The sequence below is a fragment of the Nicotiana tomentosiformis genome, chromosome 6 (genome assembly GCF_000390325.3).
Source record: "Nicotiana tomentosiformis chromosome 6, ASM39032v3, whole genome shotgun sequence".
Lineage (NCBI taxonomy): Eukaryota > Viridiplantae > Streptophyta > Magnoliopsida > Solanales > Solanaceae > Nicotiana > Nicotiana tomentosiformis.
In genome coordinates this window covers 13,199,452-13,220,116 of record NC_090817.1, presented here as the reverse complement: position 1 = coordinate 13,220,116, position 20,665 = coordinate 13,199,452, and the positions used below count along the sequence as shown (strand labels likewise).

Sequence of the window (20,665 nt, the reverse complement as noted above, 5' to 3'; positions counted from 1 at the left end):
ACATTACGACCCGCAGTCGGCAGAGTCTCCTTCAGAGTATTTATATTTCTCCTGTCCAAGTTTATATTCCGGACATATGTTGTATTTTATTTTACATTCCTAGTTGATACTCATGCATTTGTGACACCGGATTTTTGGGTTATTATGAGTTGTTTTGTATTGAAATTTGTTAAAAATATTATCATTTACTCTGTAAATTTCATCTTCTACTGTTTAATGGAAGGAAAAATATGGTTTCAAAATATTAAAACGAGAACCAAATTAAGTATTTAGTGTTGGCTTGCCTAACAGCGGTGTCCGGCGCCATCATGACCTTTAATGGATTTTAGGTCGTGACAATATGGTATCAGAACGCTAGGTTCACTTAGGTCTCACGAGTCATGAGCTATTCTAGTAGAGTCTTGTGGATCGGTACGGAGACGCCTGTACTTATCTTCGAGAGGCTACAAGGCTGTTAGGAGCACTTCCCTTCTTGATTCCCCATCGTGCGAATTGATTCTTTTGAGGCTTATGCCTTCATTTCCTTCCCATTCAATCTTATGTGACGTGAAGAGCTTGTTATAAATTTGGAATCGAGGGATTTTTATGGCACTACTGAGGTAGAGCAGGATGTTTCTCCTTGCATATTTGATTGGGCTGATGTCGTCGCCTGGTGGAAGGATGTTCTGTCATCTCAGCTCAGTAGCCGTATTTCTGATGGTTTTGGGTCTGTGCACCAATTGCTATGATGTTCACGAGTTATTATCGCACATTATTAAAGCAATGGTAGGATACTTGTCTACGTATATGGGCAATGGATGAATTGAAAGGAGGTTTTTCTCAGTGCATGATTCAGAAGTTTAGCATTTTATTTCCAATGGAGGGAAAGACAATCAGACTAAGAATGTTCAGGTTGGATTGATGGAGTAAAGAGACTTGGTACTTTCGAGTGTGGTGGAGTCTTCATCCGAGATGTGGTGTTGTCGTCCTTGATTGAATGTGTTAAGTTCGCCGGTGTTATGACCTTCTTCAAATCGCCTTTGGGGTAGAGTATTTTTAATGGTGTCGGGGAAGCGGCTATCAGATGGCACAGTGTGTTGTGGTTCAGGATCGAATCGGTAATCCTAATATGGATGGCTCGAGAAGGATGATCTTCGGAGAGGTTTAGAGTGGTAGCGATCTATTGGTTTATAGAGATGGGTTTGGAATTGGGGCAACAACTAGGCAACTAAGGATGAGGAAGGACATGTGGGAGGTGTCTTGCGGTGGTTAAACTTCCAGAAGGCCAAATATAAGAAAACATAAGTCAAGTAGTTGCTTAAAGGAGAGGGTTTGACCAAAGTGGGAGAGTGAAAGAGTAGCATATGGGTTCTATGGTAGGATAGCCACACACCTTGGGGGAAGTTAGAGTGATTTGGGATTCATGGTGGACAGTGACTAGGTCTACGGGATTAATTTGGAATATTGGCTGCTATATTGAGGAAGATTAGGTGTGACAGGAGGGAGTTGCCTAATATGAAGCAAGATACCACATGACTTTGGATTGGAATGTATTGTTTCACCTTTAGTTAATGTCCATGAGGAGTGAACGGACTTGTACAACTGGTGAATGGGCACGGGCTCAGGACGATTTATTGATTTCGTGGTAATTGTACTCGGTGCAGCGTTGTTGGAGGATGTCGGCATAGAATTTCCACCGGTGGGATATCTTCTGTGAGCAGGTTAGCGGTTGCGTAGTATTGATGAAGCTTCTATGAAGAATTTTACTGGCTATCCAGTAAGAGGTCGAATATGTGAATGTGGCTAGTGATTCAGAATGTTCATGAAATGTTTAACATAAGGATTTCGAGGAATTTGGCGGGTTGGTTGTGTAAGATCATGTCAATAGGGGATAAGGAATCTTAGTGGGTTCCAGAGTTATGCAATGGTAGATTCAAGATAAGTGGGAGAGCCCACCGTCAATGATTGGATTGCGTAGTTGTCAACTTGTGCGGTTTCTGGTTATCAGTGTATTGGCGGGTTATCATGACTAAGGAAAGATAACATCAATGGTAATTTGAGCAAAGGATTCGAGGAATGTGTGTTGTAATTGGCCTTATCGATTTATGTTCAGGTTTTAGGAAGACTCAGACTTTATGCTTCGTGGGGATGTGATGTACAAGGAAAATGAACTTAGTCGGTTGCTTCTTTGAGAGAGTGTTCACATGCTAGCAGGGCCTTGGAGTTTGGTCATAATTGGGAATAAGTCAGAGTGGGTGACTCTCAACAATGGTTCTAGTGGGTTCAAAAATTCAGAGTGCGGTGCCTAAGGATTTCGAGTCCGTGGTATGGTTACATATCAAGTTTTGGCAACGGATTATGGAAAATGGGACTTGGAATATTCTATGTTGTCTACAGTATGCGGTGCATCATCGGAGGAACGGAAGAAAATAACTTTGGATTCATGGAAGAATTTTCAGAATAGGTGTACCAGTTGAAGATGTGAATATGCGCATAAGGAGAGTATGAGATGGTTCGTGGGTTTTGGAGAAAACGTGGTCTCGTGATATAAGGTCACTCAGGATGAGTGCAGATTGGGTTCATCATGTTCTGAATGGAGCTATCATTATTTCTAGGGCAAGTCCCGAGTAAATTAGAAGAAGTGGCTCGGTTGGTAATGGTTGAATCAGCACGGTTATGGCAGTAGCCAGTTTCTCCAGCGTGAAGTAATACATGTAGTTTGTGGTTGTACACTTAGGCTTGAGCACCACCACAACTTGGTTGACTTGGGAGGTGTTCGACACGTATGGCTTTGTTATGTAAAGGGATTTACGGAAGAGTTATGGCAGTTTAGATTACGACACGAGGTTGTATTTTTTGTGTTTTAGGAATTAGGTTGCATGTTTCATTGGTTCTTCCGAAATGAGCTAAGTAAAAGGTTTCTATATGATGAAGTGCTTATCCTATTAGTGGATCAAGGGTTATTATGGAATTCTTGTACTCTCACGTATTGGCATGTTAGGTGCAGTGAGCGGCATGGGAAATTGGAAGCTGAGGATCAAGGTTGCAGTTTGGTGTTAACAAGAATGTCACGAGCTCGGATAAGCAGGTTAGAATTCAGATATTTAGAGTAAGATGGTATTGTCCTTAGCGTCACCTGAGATCGGTGTCCTGTGTAAGAGGCTTTGTGTACTGATTTGCAGCTTCTTGATTTGCTTTACAACATTAGTGTGACTGGTGGTATGGATATGCAGACTTGTTACCTGGTGCAGAGGGTTGTGAGAGTGTATTCCACGGGAAGATTGTATAAGTGTGACATGTAGTCACTTGATTGGTTAAAGATTTAAAACCAAGTATGGAAATTGTGGTACTATTGCTAATGTGAGAATGTATGCCTGAAGGGCGCTCAATTCATTTGGTTTTGGAATATGGAAGTTTATTCCGAATTTGACGGTTGTTTTTATGTGTCATGAATGGGTCATTATGGGTCCTTGAGGGGCTACTTAGTCAAGCATGGTATGATCAGAAATGGTTTGAGGTCCGTGGATGGATCTAAATGTGAATGTGGGCTCTATTTCAGGTCGGATGTGCTCATCTCAGCTTAGGGTTATTTTCGGAAGGGTCTTCGAGCCTTGGATGTTATTTTTGTCGTCAACTATTCCATGTAATATATATTATACCAGGTGGGTTGTGAGGTGGTTTGATTATTCGCACTCGTATTGAGGTCCCGTATAGTTTGTGATATTATGTGAGTAGGATGGCTCTCGAGATTCAGATCATATATCGCACCTTAGTTGTGCTTGAGTTTTGTAGCGCGTGACGCTACCCATCTCCCCAGGATTTGTATTTTCACTTGGCGTGCTTATGGTTGATATTCGGGAATTTCATGTGTATGAGTGTTACATCTCGATGTGTGTTTTCTTTAGATTATTATGTTGATTGGATCGGGTGGGACACCGCTATGGGTATCATGGTTGGATTGGGTTGCACGTCGCAACGGTATCATGTGTGGATCGGGTTGCACGCCGCAACAGTGTGTTATTGAGTACAGTTTCCCATATCTATTATTGCATGTTTTGCTTCTCATTTCCTGAGTAAGGTTCATAACATCCATTCGGTTGTTTAATTAGTTACGTGGGTTGATTAGTTCTTCCCAGAGTTTGTTTTTCCTTATGTATGGCCTTCGAGTCTGTAGCTTGTTGGCACATTGTGGCATCATATGAGATTTTTGGCAGTGTCTGAGGTGGCTTATTGCCTGAGTAGCTTGTACTGGTTGAGACGAGATTATTGGACCTGGGATCAGTGTGATCGGATTTATATAAAGCATATTAAAAAGTAAATATTGTTATTCAGTCCAGAATGAGGTAATGGTTCTTATCGGGAGGAGAGACTCCATAAATTGTGATTTGGTAGGTAGTTATGAGTTCTACACAACTTCTATGTCGTGGCAGTATTGCAAGAGTTGGAACATGACTTATATGGGTCATAAGGTGTGTTGTGAGCATCGAATTCATGAGATTTCGACTGTTGTTGTCAGGGGATGTTATCATGGTCATGTGAATTATGCGGTGCATGGTGTGGATTCCGCGAAGGTATGCAAACATGTATTGGTGCATCATGTAGTGAATAATACGGTGTTCATATGTTGGAAACTAACCTGGTAGAGGATTTCATATGTTGGAATTTGGCTTTAAGGCTTATTTGGCTAGATAAAAAGGGAGGATTTTCAGGTTTGCTCCAGAAAATGTGCTCAACTGGGTTATGGTAGCACGGGTAGGTGCACGAGGTGTTAAACATTGATTTCAAACAACTCCAGAGCAGTTTTTAGCACGTTCGCGAACGAATGCATGTTTAAGTGGGGGAGAATGTAACGACGCGACCGGTCATTTTGAGCCCAAGTATGCCATTCGGTAGTTTGAGGCCCTGAGCAGCTTCACTTTAGGTATTATGACTTGTATGCGTGGTCGAAATTTAATTTCGGGAAGTTCGGAGTTGATTTGGAAAGAAAATTATAATTTTCGAAGCCTTAAGTTAGAGGATTTGACTAAAGTGTAATTTTTGAGTAAACGACCTCGGAATCGGGATTAGAAGGTTCCAACAGGTTCGTATGATGATTTTGGACTTGGGCGTATGTCCGGATTGTGGATTGGATGACCTGGGAGCGTTTCAGCGCATATTATGGAAGTTGGCATTTTGGAAGAATTTCCTAAATTTGGGTTGAAGTGCATTTCAATGTTATTGATGTTGGTTTGGGATTCCGAGCCTGGGAATAGCTCCGTATGGTAATTCTGGTATTGGGAACGCGTCTGAATGTGGATTTGGATGTCCGTAGATCATTTTGAGGTCATTTGGCCAAATCTGGAATTTGAAGGTTTTTGAGGAGTTTGATCGGGAGTGAACTTTTTGATATCGGGGTTGGATTATGATTCCGGAAGTTGGAGTAGGTCCGTAATGTCAATTATGACTTGTGTACAAAATTTGAGGTCAATCGAACGTGATTTGATAGGTTCCGGCATCGAATGTAAAAATTTGAAGTGCTAAAGTTCATTAAGCTTGGAATGGGGGGCGATTCATGAATTCGACGTTGTTTGATGTTATTTGAGGCCTCGGGCAAGTTCGTGTTATATTTTTAGACTTGTGTGGATGTTTAGTTTGGAGCCCCGGGGGCTCGGATGAGTTTCGGAGTAGCTTCAGAGTGCTTTGCTAAGAAGTTGGATTGCTGATTTTGGTATGATCGCAATTGCGTTGTTTTGGTCGCAAATGCGACAATCACATTTGCGAGGCAGTGTTCGCATTTGCGAACCTGGGCTGCTGAGGGAATGCATCGCATTTGCGACAATATGGTCGCTTTTACAAAGCCTCAAGAGTTCGCTTTTGCAAACTCTGTATCGCATTTGTGATGACGGCCAACTCTGTCAGGGGTCGCATTTGCAAACCCCCTGTCGCAAATGCGACTTCTGCGACTGGAGCCAAGGGCTTTTATTCCGAGACTTAGCTCATTTCCCTCATTTCCCACTTGGACTTAGGCGATTTTTGAGAGCATTTTGAGAGGGGGTTCCATCATCATCAAGAGGTAAGTGATTTCTTCTAGTTTTGAGTTAAATACAAGGTTTATACATTGATTAAGACATGAAAATTTGTAAAAATTTGGGATTTTGAAAAACAAATCTAGAAATTAGTATTTTTGGATTTTGACCATGAATTTGGGCATAGAATTGAGAATAAATTATATATTGGAGTTCGTAATGCTATGGGTAGTGTTTATCTTCAAAAAAATTCAGAATCCGGGCACGTGGGCCCGATGGTTGCTTTATCGATTTTTCGAGCGGAGTTTATAATTGTTATAAATTGATTAATTATGAGTATTAGAATATATTTTGATTGGGTTGCATCTTATTTGACTAGTTTTGGATCGGCGGTCATCGGTTTGAGGTGCTAGAGCGGCGTTGGAGCCGGTTATGGAACTTCAGAGCGAGGTAAGTCTCATTTCTAACTCTATGAGGGGGAAAACTACCCCTAGGTGTTGTATTTGATGGGTGCAACTTGTTGCGGGGACTACGTACGGACGAGCTGACGAGAGTCCGTACGTAATTAGATTCATGTTATTGTCCGGATAGACTTAGGTTCACACCATGTTTTACTTGTACTATAGGGATTTTCCTTGCTTATTTAATTCCTTATTTTACATGTTATTGTCCGGGTAGATTTGCCATTATAGAGACTTCACAATTTCACGATTTTTCACCAAATAACTTCGCTCCTCCTACGACATGTTTCTACGATATATATATATACTTTATTGAAAGGCTTTTTGTTAAAGAAATTACAACTCACATGTTTATTCGTGAGTGGGGTCAAGGACCCGTCAAAACTTCTTATACTTATGGGATCGGGCCGTTCGCCTCGGTAGGATTTATGTACCACACTCTCATGGGAGCGGGCCGTTCGCCACGACAGGTTAATTGATTTATCATATGGTTTGGGCCGTTCGACTCTCGGCAGTGCACAATTTGATTATTATGTTGGAGCGGGTCGTACGCCTCGGTATTTACTATATCATATCTCCATGAAATCGTGCGTAAGACTTGGCAAGAAGTCAGTGTATCGGTAAATTTCCAGATTTGAATTATGGTAAGCTACTTGATGAGATCCACTATATCTATATATATGCTCCGGTTAAGGAGGGAATTTCTAATGAAGAGCTTGAGTTCCTCGTAAATAGGGGGATTTGTATCACGTGTTTTATAATTATTTATTTTATTTATTTACTCTGCCTCATATTTGCTACCCCCTTTACTGTACCTTATGTTATTGGACCACTAGTGAGTGTCGATGTCGATCCCTCGTCACTACTTCTCTGGGGTTAGACTAGATACTTACTGGATACACGTTGCTTACGTACTCATGCTACACTTGCTACATATTGTTTTGTATAGGTACAAATGTGACTAGTGGCCTTGAGAGAGCAGAGGCGTGTATGCATACGGGGCCTTACGCAAGCTGCATTCCACATTACGACCCGTAGCCGGCAAAGTCTCCTTCAGAGTATTTATATTTTTCCTGTCCAAGTTTGTATTCCGGACATATGTTGTATTTTATTTTACATTCCTAGTTGATACTCATGCACTTATGACACTGGGTTTTAGGGTGACTATGAGTTATTTTGTATTGAAATTTGTTAAAAATATTATCATTTACTCTGTAAATTTCATCTTCTACTATTTAATGGAAGGAAAAATGTGGTTTCAAAATATTAAAACGAGAGCCAAATTAAGTATTTAGTGTTGGCTTGCCTGACAGCGGTGCCCGGCGCCATCACGACCTTTAATGGATTTTGGGTCGTGACACTTTTTTTAAATTGCACTTTCTTTATTTTTTTTTAATTTCCACTTTCTTCTACTTTAAAAAAAATAAATCTACTTTCTTTTACTGTTTTAAAAAAATTTCTACTTTCTTTTACTTTTTTTAATTCCCACCTACCTTTACTTTTATTTATTTATTTTTCACTTTGTTTTACTTTTCATTTTTTTATTTCCCACATTCCTTTACTTTTATTTTTTAATTCCCTACTTTCCCTTTTCCTTTTTTTATATTCTAACCGAAATTTTAAAAAAAATATTTAATTTTTTGTTTTATTTTAAATAAAGATAAAAATAAAAATAATATTTATAGTAATAATTGACATTTTAAATTATTTTTAATTTTTACCCCATAAAAAAAGTAATTGTAGATTAAATCCCTAAAAATATTTACATAGTAGAAGGTGATTTTTTTTAAATATGGTCAAAAATTAGGTGCTAACATGATGTACTCAATTTGAATGGATAACATTGATTTGAAATTTGTAACAATGTAATAATACTAAAAATTGGATAATATAATACAGAAATATACATAACAAAAAAGTTATTCGATGACTATAAGTCCCTTCAATTTAATAGATATTTAATTCATTAAAATTCAGACAATATTATTGAGAACAATAGAATAAACTTCAAAATAAAAAAATATTTCAGGAGTAATAGAATATACGATAAAATATTAAACAAAGTAATATTCTAATAAAAATTTCTATTAACAATGTAATAATACTAAATATTGAATAATATAATAAAGAAAACTACAGAACAAAGAAGTTATTCGATGACTATATAAGTCCCTTTAATTGAATAGAGATTTTATTATTTGGTATATCGTATTGACAAATATGATGACGACTGAAACTTATTAAAGAAATACGATCTGATGTTCAAACAAACCCGATCACAATTTAATATAATCATAGTACGTGCACCACTATTTCCTTTTTAAAAAAAAAACAAATTTGCATAGTTATTCAATTAGAAATATTCAACAAAGTAAATTGTAATTTCAAAGGTCTTGAAAATCATTCAATATATGATTGCCAATAACCTATATGTTTAAAAAAAGTATGATTAACAACCATGCAAATATCAAGTCAATAATTATCTAATTTACTAGTTTTGAGTTTTAACCAGCTTAAATTAATGTTTACAATTTTTGTAATACTAAACTTATGTGAAATTTCGTTCCTAAATTATTTAACAGAATGAAAAGAACACTAGTATATTATGTTTTCTTGGTAGGATATCACTAACAAATTCTGCTGTAGCACTGTCAATTCCACTCATGACTGACGGAATCCGTTCAAACCCCGGCAGTGGAAATCTTTTCGGAAATTGTGTCGGTCCTTTTCAGAAAAAAAACTTGTTTTGTTTTTCCTTAAATTTCTTTAATTCTATTTTCATTATATCCTGTATGTTTTTTCTTTCTAGTTAGAGAAGTCGTATAGTATTAGCTTTATTCACTTAAATCAGGATGATATTCATTTTCTTTCACCATTAAAAAGAAAAGAAAAAAGCAAAAGAGGAAATTTTATGTACTCCTAGTATTCGTTATTCATCGAGTTTCATATCGTGTATTACTAGTTCAGTAATTTTCGGTTATAAAAAAAATACAACTAATATATACTATTTATTTCTGTTGACCCTAATCTTTGCTCCCTTCTCTTTTTATGGTGTAGCCTATTTGGCCAAGTTGGAAAAATTAGTTTATTTTGAAAAGTGCTTCGAAAAAAATATTTGTTGAAGAGAAGCAATTTGTGTTTGGCTAATCAATCTGAAAAGTATTTTTGAGGAATAATTTGTGTTTGACCAAGCTTTCCAAGAAGTGCTTTTAAGTATCAAATTACGAATAAGGACATGAATAGATTTACTTAATAATTACTATTATAAGTAAATAAATCATCTCAAAATTTTGTTATTAAAGACAATAATGAAATCTTTTCATTTTATTTAAGTAAAATATTAAAATAAAATTTAAAAGTACTTTAATTCTTTTAAGATGATTTAAACATTTTATAAAATCATTCAACAAATATAAAAGCATTCACCCCTGAAGTCACTATATTTTAGAAAGATTACCTAAAAATAAGAAGAAATACTTATACATTGATATCCTAAGTATCTAAAGATGGTCCTACTCCTTCTGGGGTTCAGTCCACAATCGACTGGATTCATAGAAGGTTTGGGACTAGCAAAGAGGAACTAAAACAACTCAATGTGACCACAAACCAATCTTGTCATGCGATTCCATCTCAAACTTTTAAAGATTCTGAGCGGATGGAGGATCTTGATGAGGTAAACTCTACAAAGGTCTTATGGAGCGATGCAGTTGAGGTTAAGAATGATCAGCTGGGCAAAACAAAGACAATAGAAGACAAAGTGAAGAAGAACAACAATCCAAGCTCACTTGGCGATAGGCTGGCGACGCCAGACCTAAAGCCAGGCTCACCGGGCGATAGGCTGGCGACGCCAGGCCTAAAGTCAGGCTCCCCTGCCGATAGGCTGGCAACGCTAGGCTCACCTGGAGATATGCTGGAGACGCCGGGACTAAATCTAGGCTCACCTAGCGATATGCTGGCGACGCCAGGCCTAAAACCAGGTTCACCTGATGAGGCAGCTACAGTAAACCCCAACCTTAGAGCCACTGGAGAGATTTTGGCCTATGTAGATGGTGTTCCGGCGTATGTCCATGAACTACAATTCAAGGAGTATGAACAGGCTGATAAGCGGGCAATTGTTCCAAGAGCATCCGGGGAAATAGAGGAAGTGCCTATGGAATCTGGCACTGATCAAACCATGCAACTACATCTTAATGTTCTAACTAAGACTCCTCTACAACATTTACATGATTTAGTTACACACAATGTGACACCAATTGATGAAGACTTATTGAGACAAAATCCAATGGAGGATGAAGGAGATGATGAATTAACTGCCGAAAACTTCAAACAAGTGGCTAGGGAAGGGGATTTATCACCCACAACTAGTGCTAAAGGAGGTAAAAAAACTAAGAAGAATCAGAGTAAAGATCCACCACAACCTTCAAGAATAATGCCCAGGAGGGCAGCTTCTCTATCTAGATGATGATCAAAATATTAATATGGAACATAAGGTCTGTGAATACACAGCAGGCCTTTTCTAGGGTGATCAATATGAATAGAGAGCATAATTTTTGTGTAGTTGCATTGATGGAGCCTTTTTAAAAGAAGGGACTCATTGAGAGATATAAAATGAGGTTGAATATGGAGACTGCTTATACAAATATTAATGGGAAAATATGGTTGTTCTTCGATGCAGTGGTGGAATGGGAATTAATGGAGGATACTGAGCAACAGGTGACTGTGAGAGTGTTTCATCATGACCTGGGGCAGCACATGATGATGACATTTGTTTATGCAAAATGTTCAGCAATGGAGAGTTTGGATTTGTGGGATCACTTGTATTATTTAGCAAGTAATATGGAATTACCATGGTTGGTTGGAGGGGATTTCAATGTGTTATTGCATGAAGATGAGAAAATAGGGGGACTTCCAGTACACCCTCCTGAATATGAGGATTTTGCATTTTGTGTAAACTCTTGTGGTTTGTTTGAGCAAGGCTACAAAGGAAGTCCATTCACATGGTGGAATGGGAGATCCAATGCTGAGTGTATATTCAAGAGATTGGATAGGATCTTTGTGAATTTTCCATTTCAGAACATGTTGCCAACTATTGAAGTTGAGCATCTAATCAGAACTGGATCAGATCATGCACCATTGCTAATGACATGTGGGGTGCAGACAACCAAGTTTGTCAAGCCTTTTAGATTCTTGAACTTTTGGACAAAGCATGCTACATTTATGGATGTGGTGAGGCAGAATTGGGAAGCTGATTTCATAAGGGATCCATTTCTGATGTTGAAGCAGAATATAAAGAGGGTGAAGGCATCACTCTCAAAATGGAATAGGGAAACATTTGGTGATATCTTCAAGCAATTGACTATTTTGGAGGACATTGTTAGGGTGAAGGAGATGTTGTTTGAAGAAGAGCCTACAACTGAGAATAGGATTGTGCTTCAAAATGCTCAATCTGAATTGAAGAAATACTTGAATATTGAGAAGCAGTGTTGGAAGCAAAAAGCTGGGATGAATTGGTTTGCTGAAGGAGATAGGAATACAAGTTTCTTTCACAACCATGTCAATGGCAAAAGAAAGAAATTGCAACTGAAGAGGATTAAAAGTGGCAGTAGGGTATGGATTGAAGACTAGGAGAAATTGTCTACAACTACAGTGGACTTCAATCAAAAACAGTTCACAAATGAAGGTGATGCTTCTGAATTTCCCTTGCTCAATAATGTACCTTCAATGGTCACTATGGATCAGAATTTGGAACTTAGCAAATTGCCAACAATTGAAGAAGTAAGGGCAGCAATTTTTGAGCTTAGTGGGGAGAGTGCTAGTGGCCCTGATGGATTCACTGGCTTGTTTTATCAAACATGCTGGGATGTTATTGGTGCTGATATACACAACATGGTGCTACACTTCTATGGAGGAGATGCATTGCCTAAATCCATCACTCACACCAATCTAGTGTTGCTGCCCAAGAAACCTAGAGTCGAGACCTTCTCTGACTTAAGACCTATTAGTTTGAGCAACTTCATTAACAAGGTTTTGTCTAGGGTGTTACATGACAGATTGGAGATTTTTTTGCCATCTCTAACATCTCCTAATCAATCCGGATTTGTAAAGGGTAGGAGTATATTTGAGAATATCTTATTTACTCAAGAAATTGTCACTGACATAAAGTTAAGGGGAAAGACAACTAATGTGGTAATCAAGCTTGATATGGCTAAGGCCTATTATAGGGTCTCATAGAAGTACTTATTGCATATGCTAAGGAAGACGGGATTTTCTAAACACTTCATCAACATGGTGTGGAACTTGATGTCAAATAACTGGTATTCAGTATTGGTGAATGGGCAGTCCTCGGGGTTCTTTAAGTCGACAAGGAGTGTGAAACAAGGGGATCCCCTATCTCTAGCATTGTTCATTCTGTCAGTTGAGGTACTTTCCAGGTCTTTGAATAAGCTTTTTGAAGACAAGTCATTTGTGGGATTTGGAATGCCTAAGTGGTCTGATTCTTTAAACCACTTGGCATATGCTGATGATACGGTAATGTTTGCATTTGCTCATCCTCCCTATTTGAGCAAGATTATGGCAGTGTTGGGGAACTATGAGAAGATATCAGGTCAGATGATCAACAAAGATAAGAGTTCATACTACATGTATTCAAAGGTTGCTAATGGATTATTTCAGGTAGTTGGAGCTATTACAGAATTTGCAAGAGGTAAATTCCCATTCACATATCTAGGGTGTCCTATTTTTTACACTAGAAGGAGGAAGGACTATTATGAGGAGCTTATCAAGAAGGTGAAGGCTAAATTGCATTCATGGAAAGGAAAACTGTTGTCATTTGGAGGAAAGGCAACACTCATCTCTAGTGTGTTGCAAAGTATGCCAGTTCACATGTTATCAGTCCTTGATCCACCAAACAGCATCCTAGGGCATCTACATAAGACTTTTGCTAGGTTCTTTTGGAGCCCAAAGGAAGAAGGGAGAAGCAGACACTGGGCTTAATGGAAAAATCTTTGCCTTCCTAAAGAGGAAGGGGGATAGGTTTTAGGTCCTTAAATGATGTCTCAAGGGCACTGTTTGCTAAACTATGGTGGAGGTTTAGGACCACAAAATCTTTGTGGTCTAATTTCATGTGGAATAAGTATTGCAAGAAGGAGCCACCAACTGTGGTACATTTTAGGGGAGGGTCTCATGTTTGGAGACAAATGCTGAATGTTAGGGAAGAAGTAGAACATGAGATCGTATGGGAATTGAAGAGTGGAACAACTAATATTTGGCATGAAAATTAGACTGGATTGGGTGCACTTTATCATGTATTTCCCGAAGACTTTCCAATAAATGAATGTCTTCAAGAGGTGGCAGAACTGCGGCAAGGGGAAACATGGGATGATCAGCTACTAGATCAAACTTTCAATGAGGAAATTGCAGAACATATAAGGCTAAATGTGCACTATGAAGGCAATGAGGGATATTGAGATAAGCCATACTGGATGCCAACTCCTTCAGGCAAGTTTAGTGTTAGCAGTGCTTGGCAAATATTAAGGCATAGGGCAGATCCTAATCAGGAATTCAAGTTAATGTGGATTAAAGGTTTGCTATTCAAGATAGCCTTCTTCTTCTGGAGATTATAGAGGCAGAAAATAGCCACCGATGACATGTGGAGGAGGCAAGAGAAAATGGTGATGTCTAGGTATTGGTGTTGTCAGCAGCCCCAAGAGGAATCCATTGAGCATATATTTGTCACAAGTCCTACTGTCTCTAAGGTATGGAACTTATTCATGGGGGCTGCTGGAATTTCTGTGTAATTGATTCAATTGAAGCAGATTATAAGGCATTGGTGGTATGCTCAGTTTTTTCCTAAATTAAAGCCACTATTTCAAGCAGTACCAGTTATCATCACTTGGGAGTTGTGGAAGAGAAGAAATGTAGGTAAACATGGTGGTTCAATGTCCATAAATAGGGTGATTCATGAGATAAATAGGACATTGTATCAACTGGGAAGGGTGAGGTATGCTTGGATCCCTAATATTCCATTGTTATGGCCAGACATGATTCAATACTTTGAAGGATATAAACCTATATTGATCACTACAAGAGTAATATGGCAGATTCCTTGTCATGGTTGGTACAAATGTAATACTGATGGAGCTTCAAAAGGCAATCCTGGACCTAGCTCCCTAGGCTTTTGTGTGAGGGATAATGAAGGTGATGTGGTGTATGCTAGGGCAGTACACCTGGGAATTACAACTAATGTGGTGGCTGAAGCTAAGGCTATTCTTCAAGGGTTGGAATATTGTATGGAGCATAATTTTTACCCTCTCATACTGGAGACTGATTCATTGGTGATAAAGAAGGCGATAGAAGGGGAATGAGATCCTCCTTGGGTAATTGCACAGGATGTGAAGAAAATTATAGAGATGAAGGACAACTTCAATGTGATCTTTCAACATGTGTTCAGAGAAGGCAACTCAGTGGCGGATTTTATAGCTAACATTGTGTTCTCTTTTGCAGGTTCATCTGAGTTTCATTCATTCTCTGAACTGCCTAGTTTAGGGAGGAGGTTGATCAATCTAGAAAAATCTCAATCACCTAACCTTAGGATTAGGATAGCAAAGAGAAGAACCCCAGACTGATGGCTTCACAAGATTAGACTCTGAACAAACTGATATGTCCAAATGCTAAGGAAGATGTTGAACCCATCATATGGTATTTTTGGAGATTGTTGAATCATTTCTCAGTGGTATTAGCATGCTTTCAAGCTTAATCTGAGGATGGTTTAGCAATGTTTTGAATGATGTCTACATTAAAGGTTCTAGTAGGGAATGATCTGTGCTTACAAGATCACAAAAAGGCACATGCTGGCTTTTGCCTTGCAAAGTCTTCTTAAAGCCAGATCATTCCTGGATTTTGCCTTGTAAAGCCAGCCTAAAGCCAGCTCATGCCTGGCTTTTGCCTTGTAAAGCCTGGCTAAAGCCAACTCATGCCTGACTTTTGCCTTGTAAAGCCTGGCTAAAGCCAGCTCACGCCTGGCCTTTGCCTTGTAAAGCCTGCCTAAAGCCAGCTCACGCCTGGCCTTTGGCCTGCAAAGCCTGCCTAAAGCCAGCTCATGCTTGGATTTTGCCTTGCAAAGCCTGCCTAAAGCCAGCGCATGCCTGGCCTTTGCCTTGTAAAGCTTGCCTAAAGCCAGCTCAAGCCTGGCTTTTGCCTTGCAAAGCCTACCTAAAGCCATGCCCCTCTTCTACACATTAATCTTGATGAGTGAGCACATGATTAATACTTGAACAAAATCAATCCACTGCATATGGAGATCATATAGTAGCGGCACTTGGAGGACGATGAGGACTTCAACTCTGTGGTGGAGATGTTTGGAATTCATTTTAGACTATGGACAATATACCCTGGCACCTGGTGAGAGCTTGATAGGTGCTGCTTGGTATTTGCCAATGACAATTGAATTCACACACACTAATAGGAGAAGGAAGCATTCAACTTATCATGTTGTAATAGTTAGTTCATTAGATTTTAGCTTTTCTATCTTTTTTAATAGCTAGTAGCTTCATGCAACTTCTATTTTGGTTTTTTGTTTGGACATCTTGTAAGCATTGGACCCATTTTTGGGATTTTATTTATATATTAGCCCTTAGGCACAAAAACAAAATAGAAGAAAAAAAAAGTATTATGTTTAAATAAGTAAGGTTATATTGGTATATACTATATATTTTTAAAGATATTTTTGGTAATAAGAAAAGTCAAAACTGCTTTTGCTTATACTTTTGGGGAGAAGCTATTTTTTCTGCTTCTTCTCAAAAGCACTTTTTCCTCCCAAAAGCTTGGCCAAACACCTTACGTTGAGGAAAAAAAATACTTTTGAAAAAAATAATTGTCCTTTGGAGAAGTTTGGCCAAACAAGCTATAAGTAACTTTCATAAGCTTATTTATGCAATTCTTTCTCTATTTATTTCCCCAAGAAATTGAAAAACAGTACTACTACTACTATTTACTAATCAGACATGTTAATGTTTTGTACTTCAATACCACACAAGAGAGGGGGTGGTTTGTGTGATGTCTATTTTTTCACGTGCACATATTATAGAAGGACCTGGTTCTTCTATGTGTTTCCTATACTACTGTTGCGGAATAATAAATGCGAAAAGTAAAGAATACAAGTATTTTTACGTGAAAAACACCTGACTCAAAAGGTAAAAAAACCATGACCTACTACCCAGTAGGATTTTTTCCAACACTTCACTAAATCACTGATCCAAAAAGCAGCATTTACAAAACTCTTTGTAAATCTAAGGATTACCTCTAACCCTTTGTGGCAACAAACCTCTAGCTGTTGCGACAACTTCAAGTTAACTCTAACTTGAATACAACACTCACAGTACCTAGTACAATTGCTTATAGATAAAGCTGAAAGGTACAACTCAAAAGCCCTACTACAATGAAACTAGAATAAAAGATAGACACTTGAATCACACAAGAATTGTTTGCAAAATGCCTTGTTATTTTGCTTTCAACTCACGTTTAACTTCAGCGTTTGTGCGTCACCTGTAAAAGAGAACAACGCTGATATTTATAGAGTTTGTAAATAAAGATTAACTAGAGTTCTAATGTTTTACTCTTCCTTGGTAGAAGAGTTCTAGTCATCTTCAACTTCTAACTTTGCCTTGGATAGAGTTCTCTTCAAGTAAGGAGTCATGCTCCTTATCAAATATGCAACCTTTTCGTTCAGGGATTATCAGAAATAACCACTTATACTTATCCCTTCCATGTGCATGCCTTTTGCTTGATTCTGTCTGTCACCTGTGTATACTGTACATGGACCTGGTTCATGCATGTGTTATTTTGTCAATCATCAAAACCAAAACTGCTCAGGTAAATAAATTCCCCCTTTTTGATGATGACAAACTCTGTGCTTTTCAAAAGCATGGAACCTGTTTTAGCTTAGCTCAACATCAAACACAATGTCAGAACGCTTTCCATTTAAATGCACAAATCATCAAGGACCAGGTTCATTAGGTTATAAACATCACAGTCCAAAGCAAAAGTACACCTTTTCTTCCCCTTTTTGGCATCATCAAAAAGTTGCATAATTAAGTTAAGCAACCATATTTTAACAGATATCACTCATGGCCACTAGGGCTACTTCAAATACAATTATGGATTCATTTTTTTCTTTTTTAATCTAAGGATATTAGCCATCTAAGAAATATCAACAAACAATTAGAGCAAAAGCAGTGAATTATTTTGATCGATAAGATCCTACCACAAGGCATAAAAAGAAATAAAAACATAGAACCATGAGGAAAAAAACAGAGAAATCCCACTTGGGTCACTGGTTACAACTGGGCTAGGAGGGATTTAGGACTGGGAAGGACCATGTTCTTGGTTCTTGGCTTGAAGCAGCTTCAGCGTATATTGAAAACTACCATCATTCTTCTCATTTTACTTAGCAAGCTCAGACTTGAGAAGGTCTTTCTCAGCCTCTACTTCAGTCAATCGTTTCTTCAGCCTTTCAATCTCAGCATCCTTAGCCATTTTCTTCTACTATTTGAGCCTCATTTCTCCTTTTGGCAGACCTAGTTCTTTTAGACACAATTGACCTCTCTGTCTCGGCCTCTATTTCTCGAAAATTCTTTTGAGAAGTATCACAACCCAAAATCCACTATAGATTGTGATTTCACCTAACACCACCATCAGGCAAGCCAACGGTGATTTATCAATTTAATTACTCATTTTATTACTTTCGACAATATAGATTTTAATAAGGAAGGAGATTTACACTTCTAAATCCACGAAAACGTACAACATTTGTAGTTTATAAAAGAAATGGAAGTCGATAATAACATACGAAATCGTAAGCATCAACTAGTATAACCCCAAGACCCGGTGTCACAAGTGCATGAGAATTTTCTAAGGAGTACAATAATAATATAACATTTGTCAAAATGTAAATAAGACAAGATAAAGTAAATAGTACGATGGAGACTCAGTGGACTGTGATGTATAACCTCGAATGCAACTCACATAAAGTCTCTTCAACTGGTGCGCCCACGAGCTAAGATGATCACCAAATGAACCTGTCAGATCCTGCACATTTAGTGCAGAAGTGGAGCATGAGTACGTAAATCAATACGTACCCAGTAAGTATCTAGTCTAACTTCGGAGAAGTAGTGACGAGAGATCGACATTTACTAGAGGTCCAATAAAATAATATAATAATTCATAACAGATATGAAGTGCATAGCGATAGTGGGGTGGATCTGTAAATTTTATAATCTTCCAAATATTTCTTTTAAAGTGTGAATTTCTCGATCTTGTACTCTACCTTAACAACTCAAAAAATGTCAAGTGCCAATATCAAATACATAAGGAATACCATATAAAATGTTGGGCATCAGTGGAAAGATTATCTCGTTAATATTCAGACTACTAATGATATAACAAACGATTCTGCCGAGGTCGTTCGGCCCGATCCAGAATAATGTGTACACTGCCAACGGTTGAGCGGCATGAACCATAGATGCATCTATTATACTGCCGAGGCGTTCGGCCCGCTCCACACGAAAGGAAGGAAGTTACCAAATTACGAGACCCGTGCTTACAATATAGTACATGAGCACAAAGTGAATATAATCTTTACCATTTCTCAAATAACTCGCCCACAACTCAAAGTGATAAGGTTCGTCCTAGTATACATATATTTATTTCTAAATCAATTTCAATTATAACTTCAATTAATTAATCCAGCAGAATGAGTACAAATAATTCAAATATTACATGATAAGGTCCTAAGTCTACCCGGACATAAACATGCTTTAGCTACGTACAGAATCTCGTCACCTCGTGTGTACGTAGCACCCACAACTAGTTGCACATAACAATAAATATCACCTAGGGGTTAGTTTCCCCCTCACAAGGTTAAATAGGAGACTTACCTCGCTATGAAATTTCATGACCGGCTCCAACACCTCTCAAACACCTCAAACCGATGCATATGTCTCCAAACCTAGTCAAACAAATGTGCAAATCCATATACTCCATTACCCATAATTAATCAATTCATAACAATCCTCAACTCCGCTCTAAAAGCCAATAAAGTCAACTCTTGGGCCCACCTACCCGGATTCTGAAATTTATCGAAGATAAACTTTACTCATAACATTACGAACCCAAATATATAATTTATTTCTAATTTCATGTCCAATTTCGTGATAAAAATCCAAAAATACCAATTTCTATGTTTTCTACCAAAATCCCAAATTTCTACTCATTTCCATGTTCAAATCTACATATAAACCATGTATTTAACTCACAATATGTGGAAATTACTTAACTTGACATAGATGATGAATATCTTCCCTCCAAGAGCTCCAAATATCTCCCAGCCAAATGAAAATGGGAGAGAAATGGGCTAAGTCTTGGATTTAAAATACATCACTGCCCAGCGACCTTCACACCTGCAGTCCATTAGCCGTTTCTGTGGCTCCGCACCTGTGGAAATTCCTATTGCAGGTGTGGTTCCCCCTAGGCCCAGTCAAGTCCACTTCTGCGGACAAAGGTCTAGCCTCCGCTTCTGCTGTGCGTTCTCCGCTTCTGCGGATGCGCATCTACGCGCCCAAACTCCGCACCTGCGGCCCTTTGCCCAGCTGGCCTATTCCGCTTCTGCAGAGCATTCGTCGCATATGCGGGCTCGCGGATGCGAAAATAACCTCGCATATACGGCCATCCCAACTCAGTCCAAATGTCACTTCTGTGACCACAACCCTGCTTTTGCGGGCTCGCACATGCGGCCCTTTTCACGCAGGTGCGATTGCACCAGATCCCAGCTGCCTCAGCACTTCTCCCAAGCCCAAACTCGATCCATTTTCGATTTGATCTGCACCCGGGGCCCCGTCCAAATATACCAACACATCCCAAAACACGACACGGACTTAGTCGAGGCCTCAAACCATGCCAAACACTATTGAAACTACGAATCGCTGATCGAAATCTTTCTTTAATCTTTCAGACTTTCAAACTTCGACGAACGCGTCTGATTCATATCAAAATATTCGGGAATGACACCAAACTTTGCGCACAGGTCATAAATCACAATACAAACCTATTCCAAGGCTCGAATCCCAAACAGACATCGATAACATCAAAATTCATTTCAAATCAAACTTAGAACTTCTTAAACTTCCAAAATGCCAACCTTCCATAATAGGTGCCGAAATTCTCCCA

At 38.6% G+C, this 20,665-nt stretch overlaps 2 protein-coding genes across 2 annotated transcripts; both read left to right on the top strand.

Annotated features, from left to right (window-relative positions):
• Positions 1-11,053: 11,053 nt before the first annotated feature.
• Positions 11,054-12,070, top strand: LOC138893588 (uncharacterized). Its single transcript, XM_070178224.1, has 2 exons — positions 11,054-11,276; positions 11,421-12,070. Exons 1-2 carry the CDS (start codon positions 11,054-11,056, stop codon positions 12,068-12,070), a joined length of 873 nt encoding a protein of 290 aa, XP_070034325.1.
• Positions 12,071-12,976: 906 nt separating this feature from the next.
• On the top strand, positions 12,977-14,808 carry LOC138893587 (uncharacterized). Its single transcript, XM_070178223.1, has 3 exons — positions 12,977-13,148; positions 13,943-14,026; positions 14,321-14,808. The coding sequence occupies exons 1-3, from the start codon at positions 12,977-12,979 to the stop codon at positions 14,806-14,808; spliced, it is 744 nt and encodes a 247-aa protein (XP_070034324.1).
• Positions 14,809-20,665: the final 5,857 nt, after the last annotated feature.

Excerpts from the sequence above, each read along its gene's own strand:
- LOC138893588 (XM_070178224.1), top strand. The coding sequence starts at position 11,054 with ATGAGGTTGAATATGGAGACTGCTTATACAAATATTAATGGGAAAATA. Across the intron at positions 11,277-11,420 it reads TCACTTGTATTATTTAGCAA|GCTACAAAGGAAGTCCATTC; the intron begins GTAATATGGAAT and ends TGTTTGAGCAAG.
- LOC138893587 (XM_070178223.1), top strand. The coding sequence starts at position 12,977 with ATGTTTGCATTTGCTCATCCTCCCTATTTGAGCAAGATTATGGCAGTG. Across the intron at positions 13,149-13,942 it reads TATTACAGAATTTGCAAGAG|GCAAGTTTAGTGTTAGCAGT; the intron begins GTAAATTCCCAT and ends CAACTCCTTCAG. Across the intron at positions 14,027-14,320 it reads CAAGTTAATGTGGATTAAAG|TACCAGTTATCATCACTTGG; the intron begins GTTTGCTATTCA and ends TATTTCAAGCAG.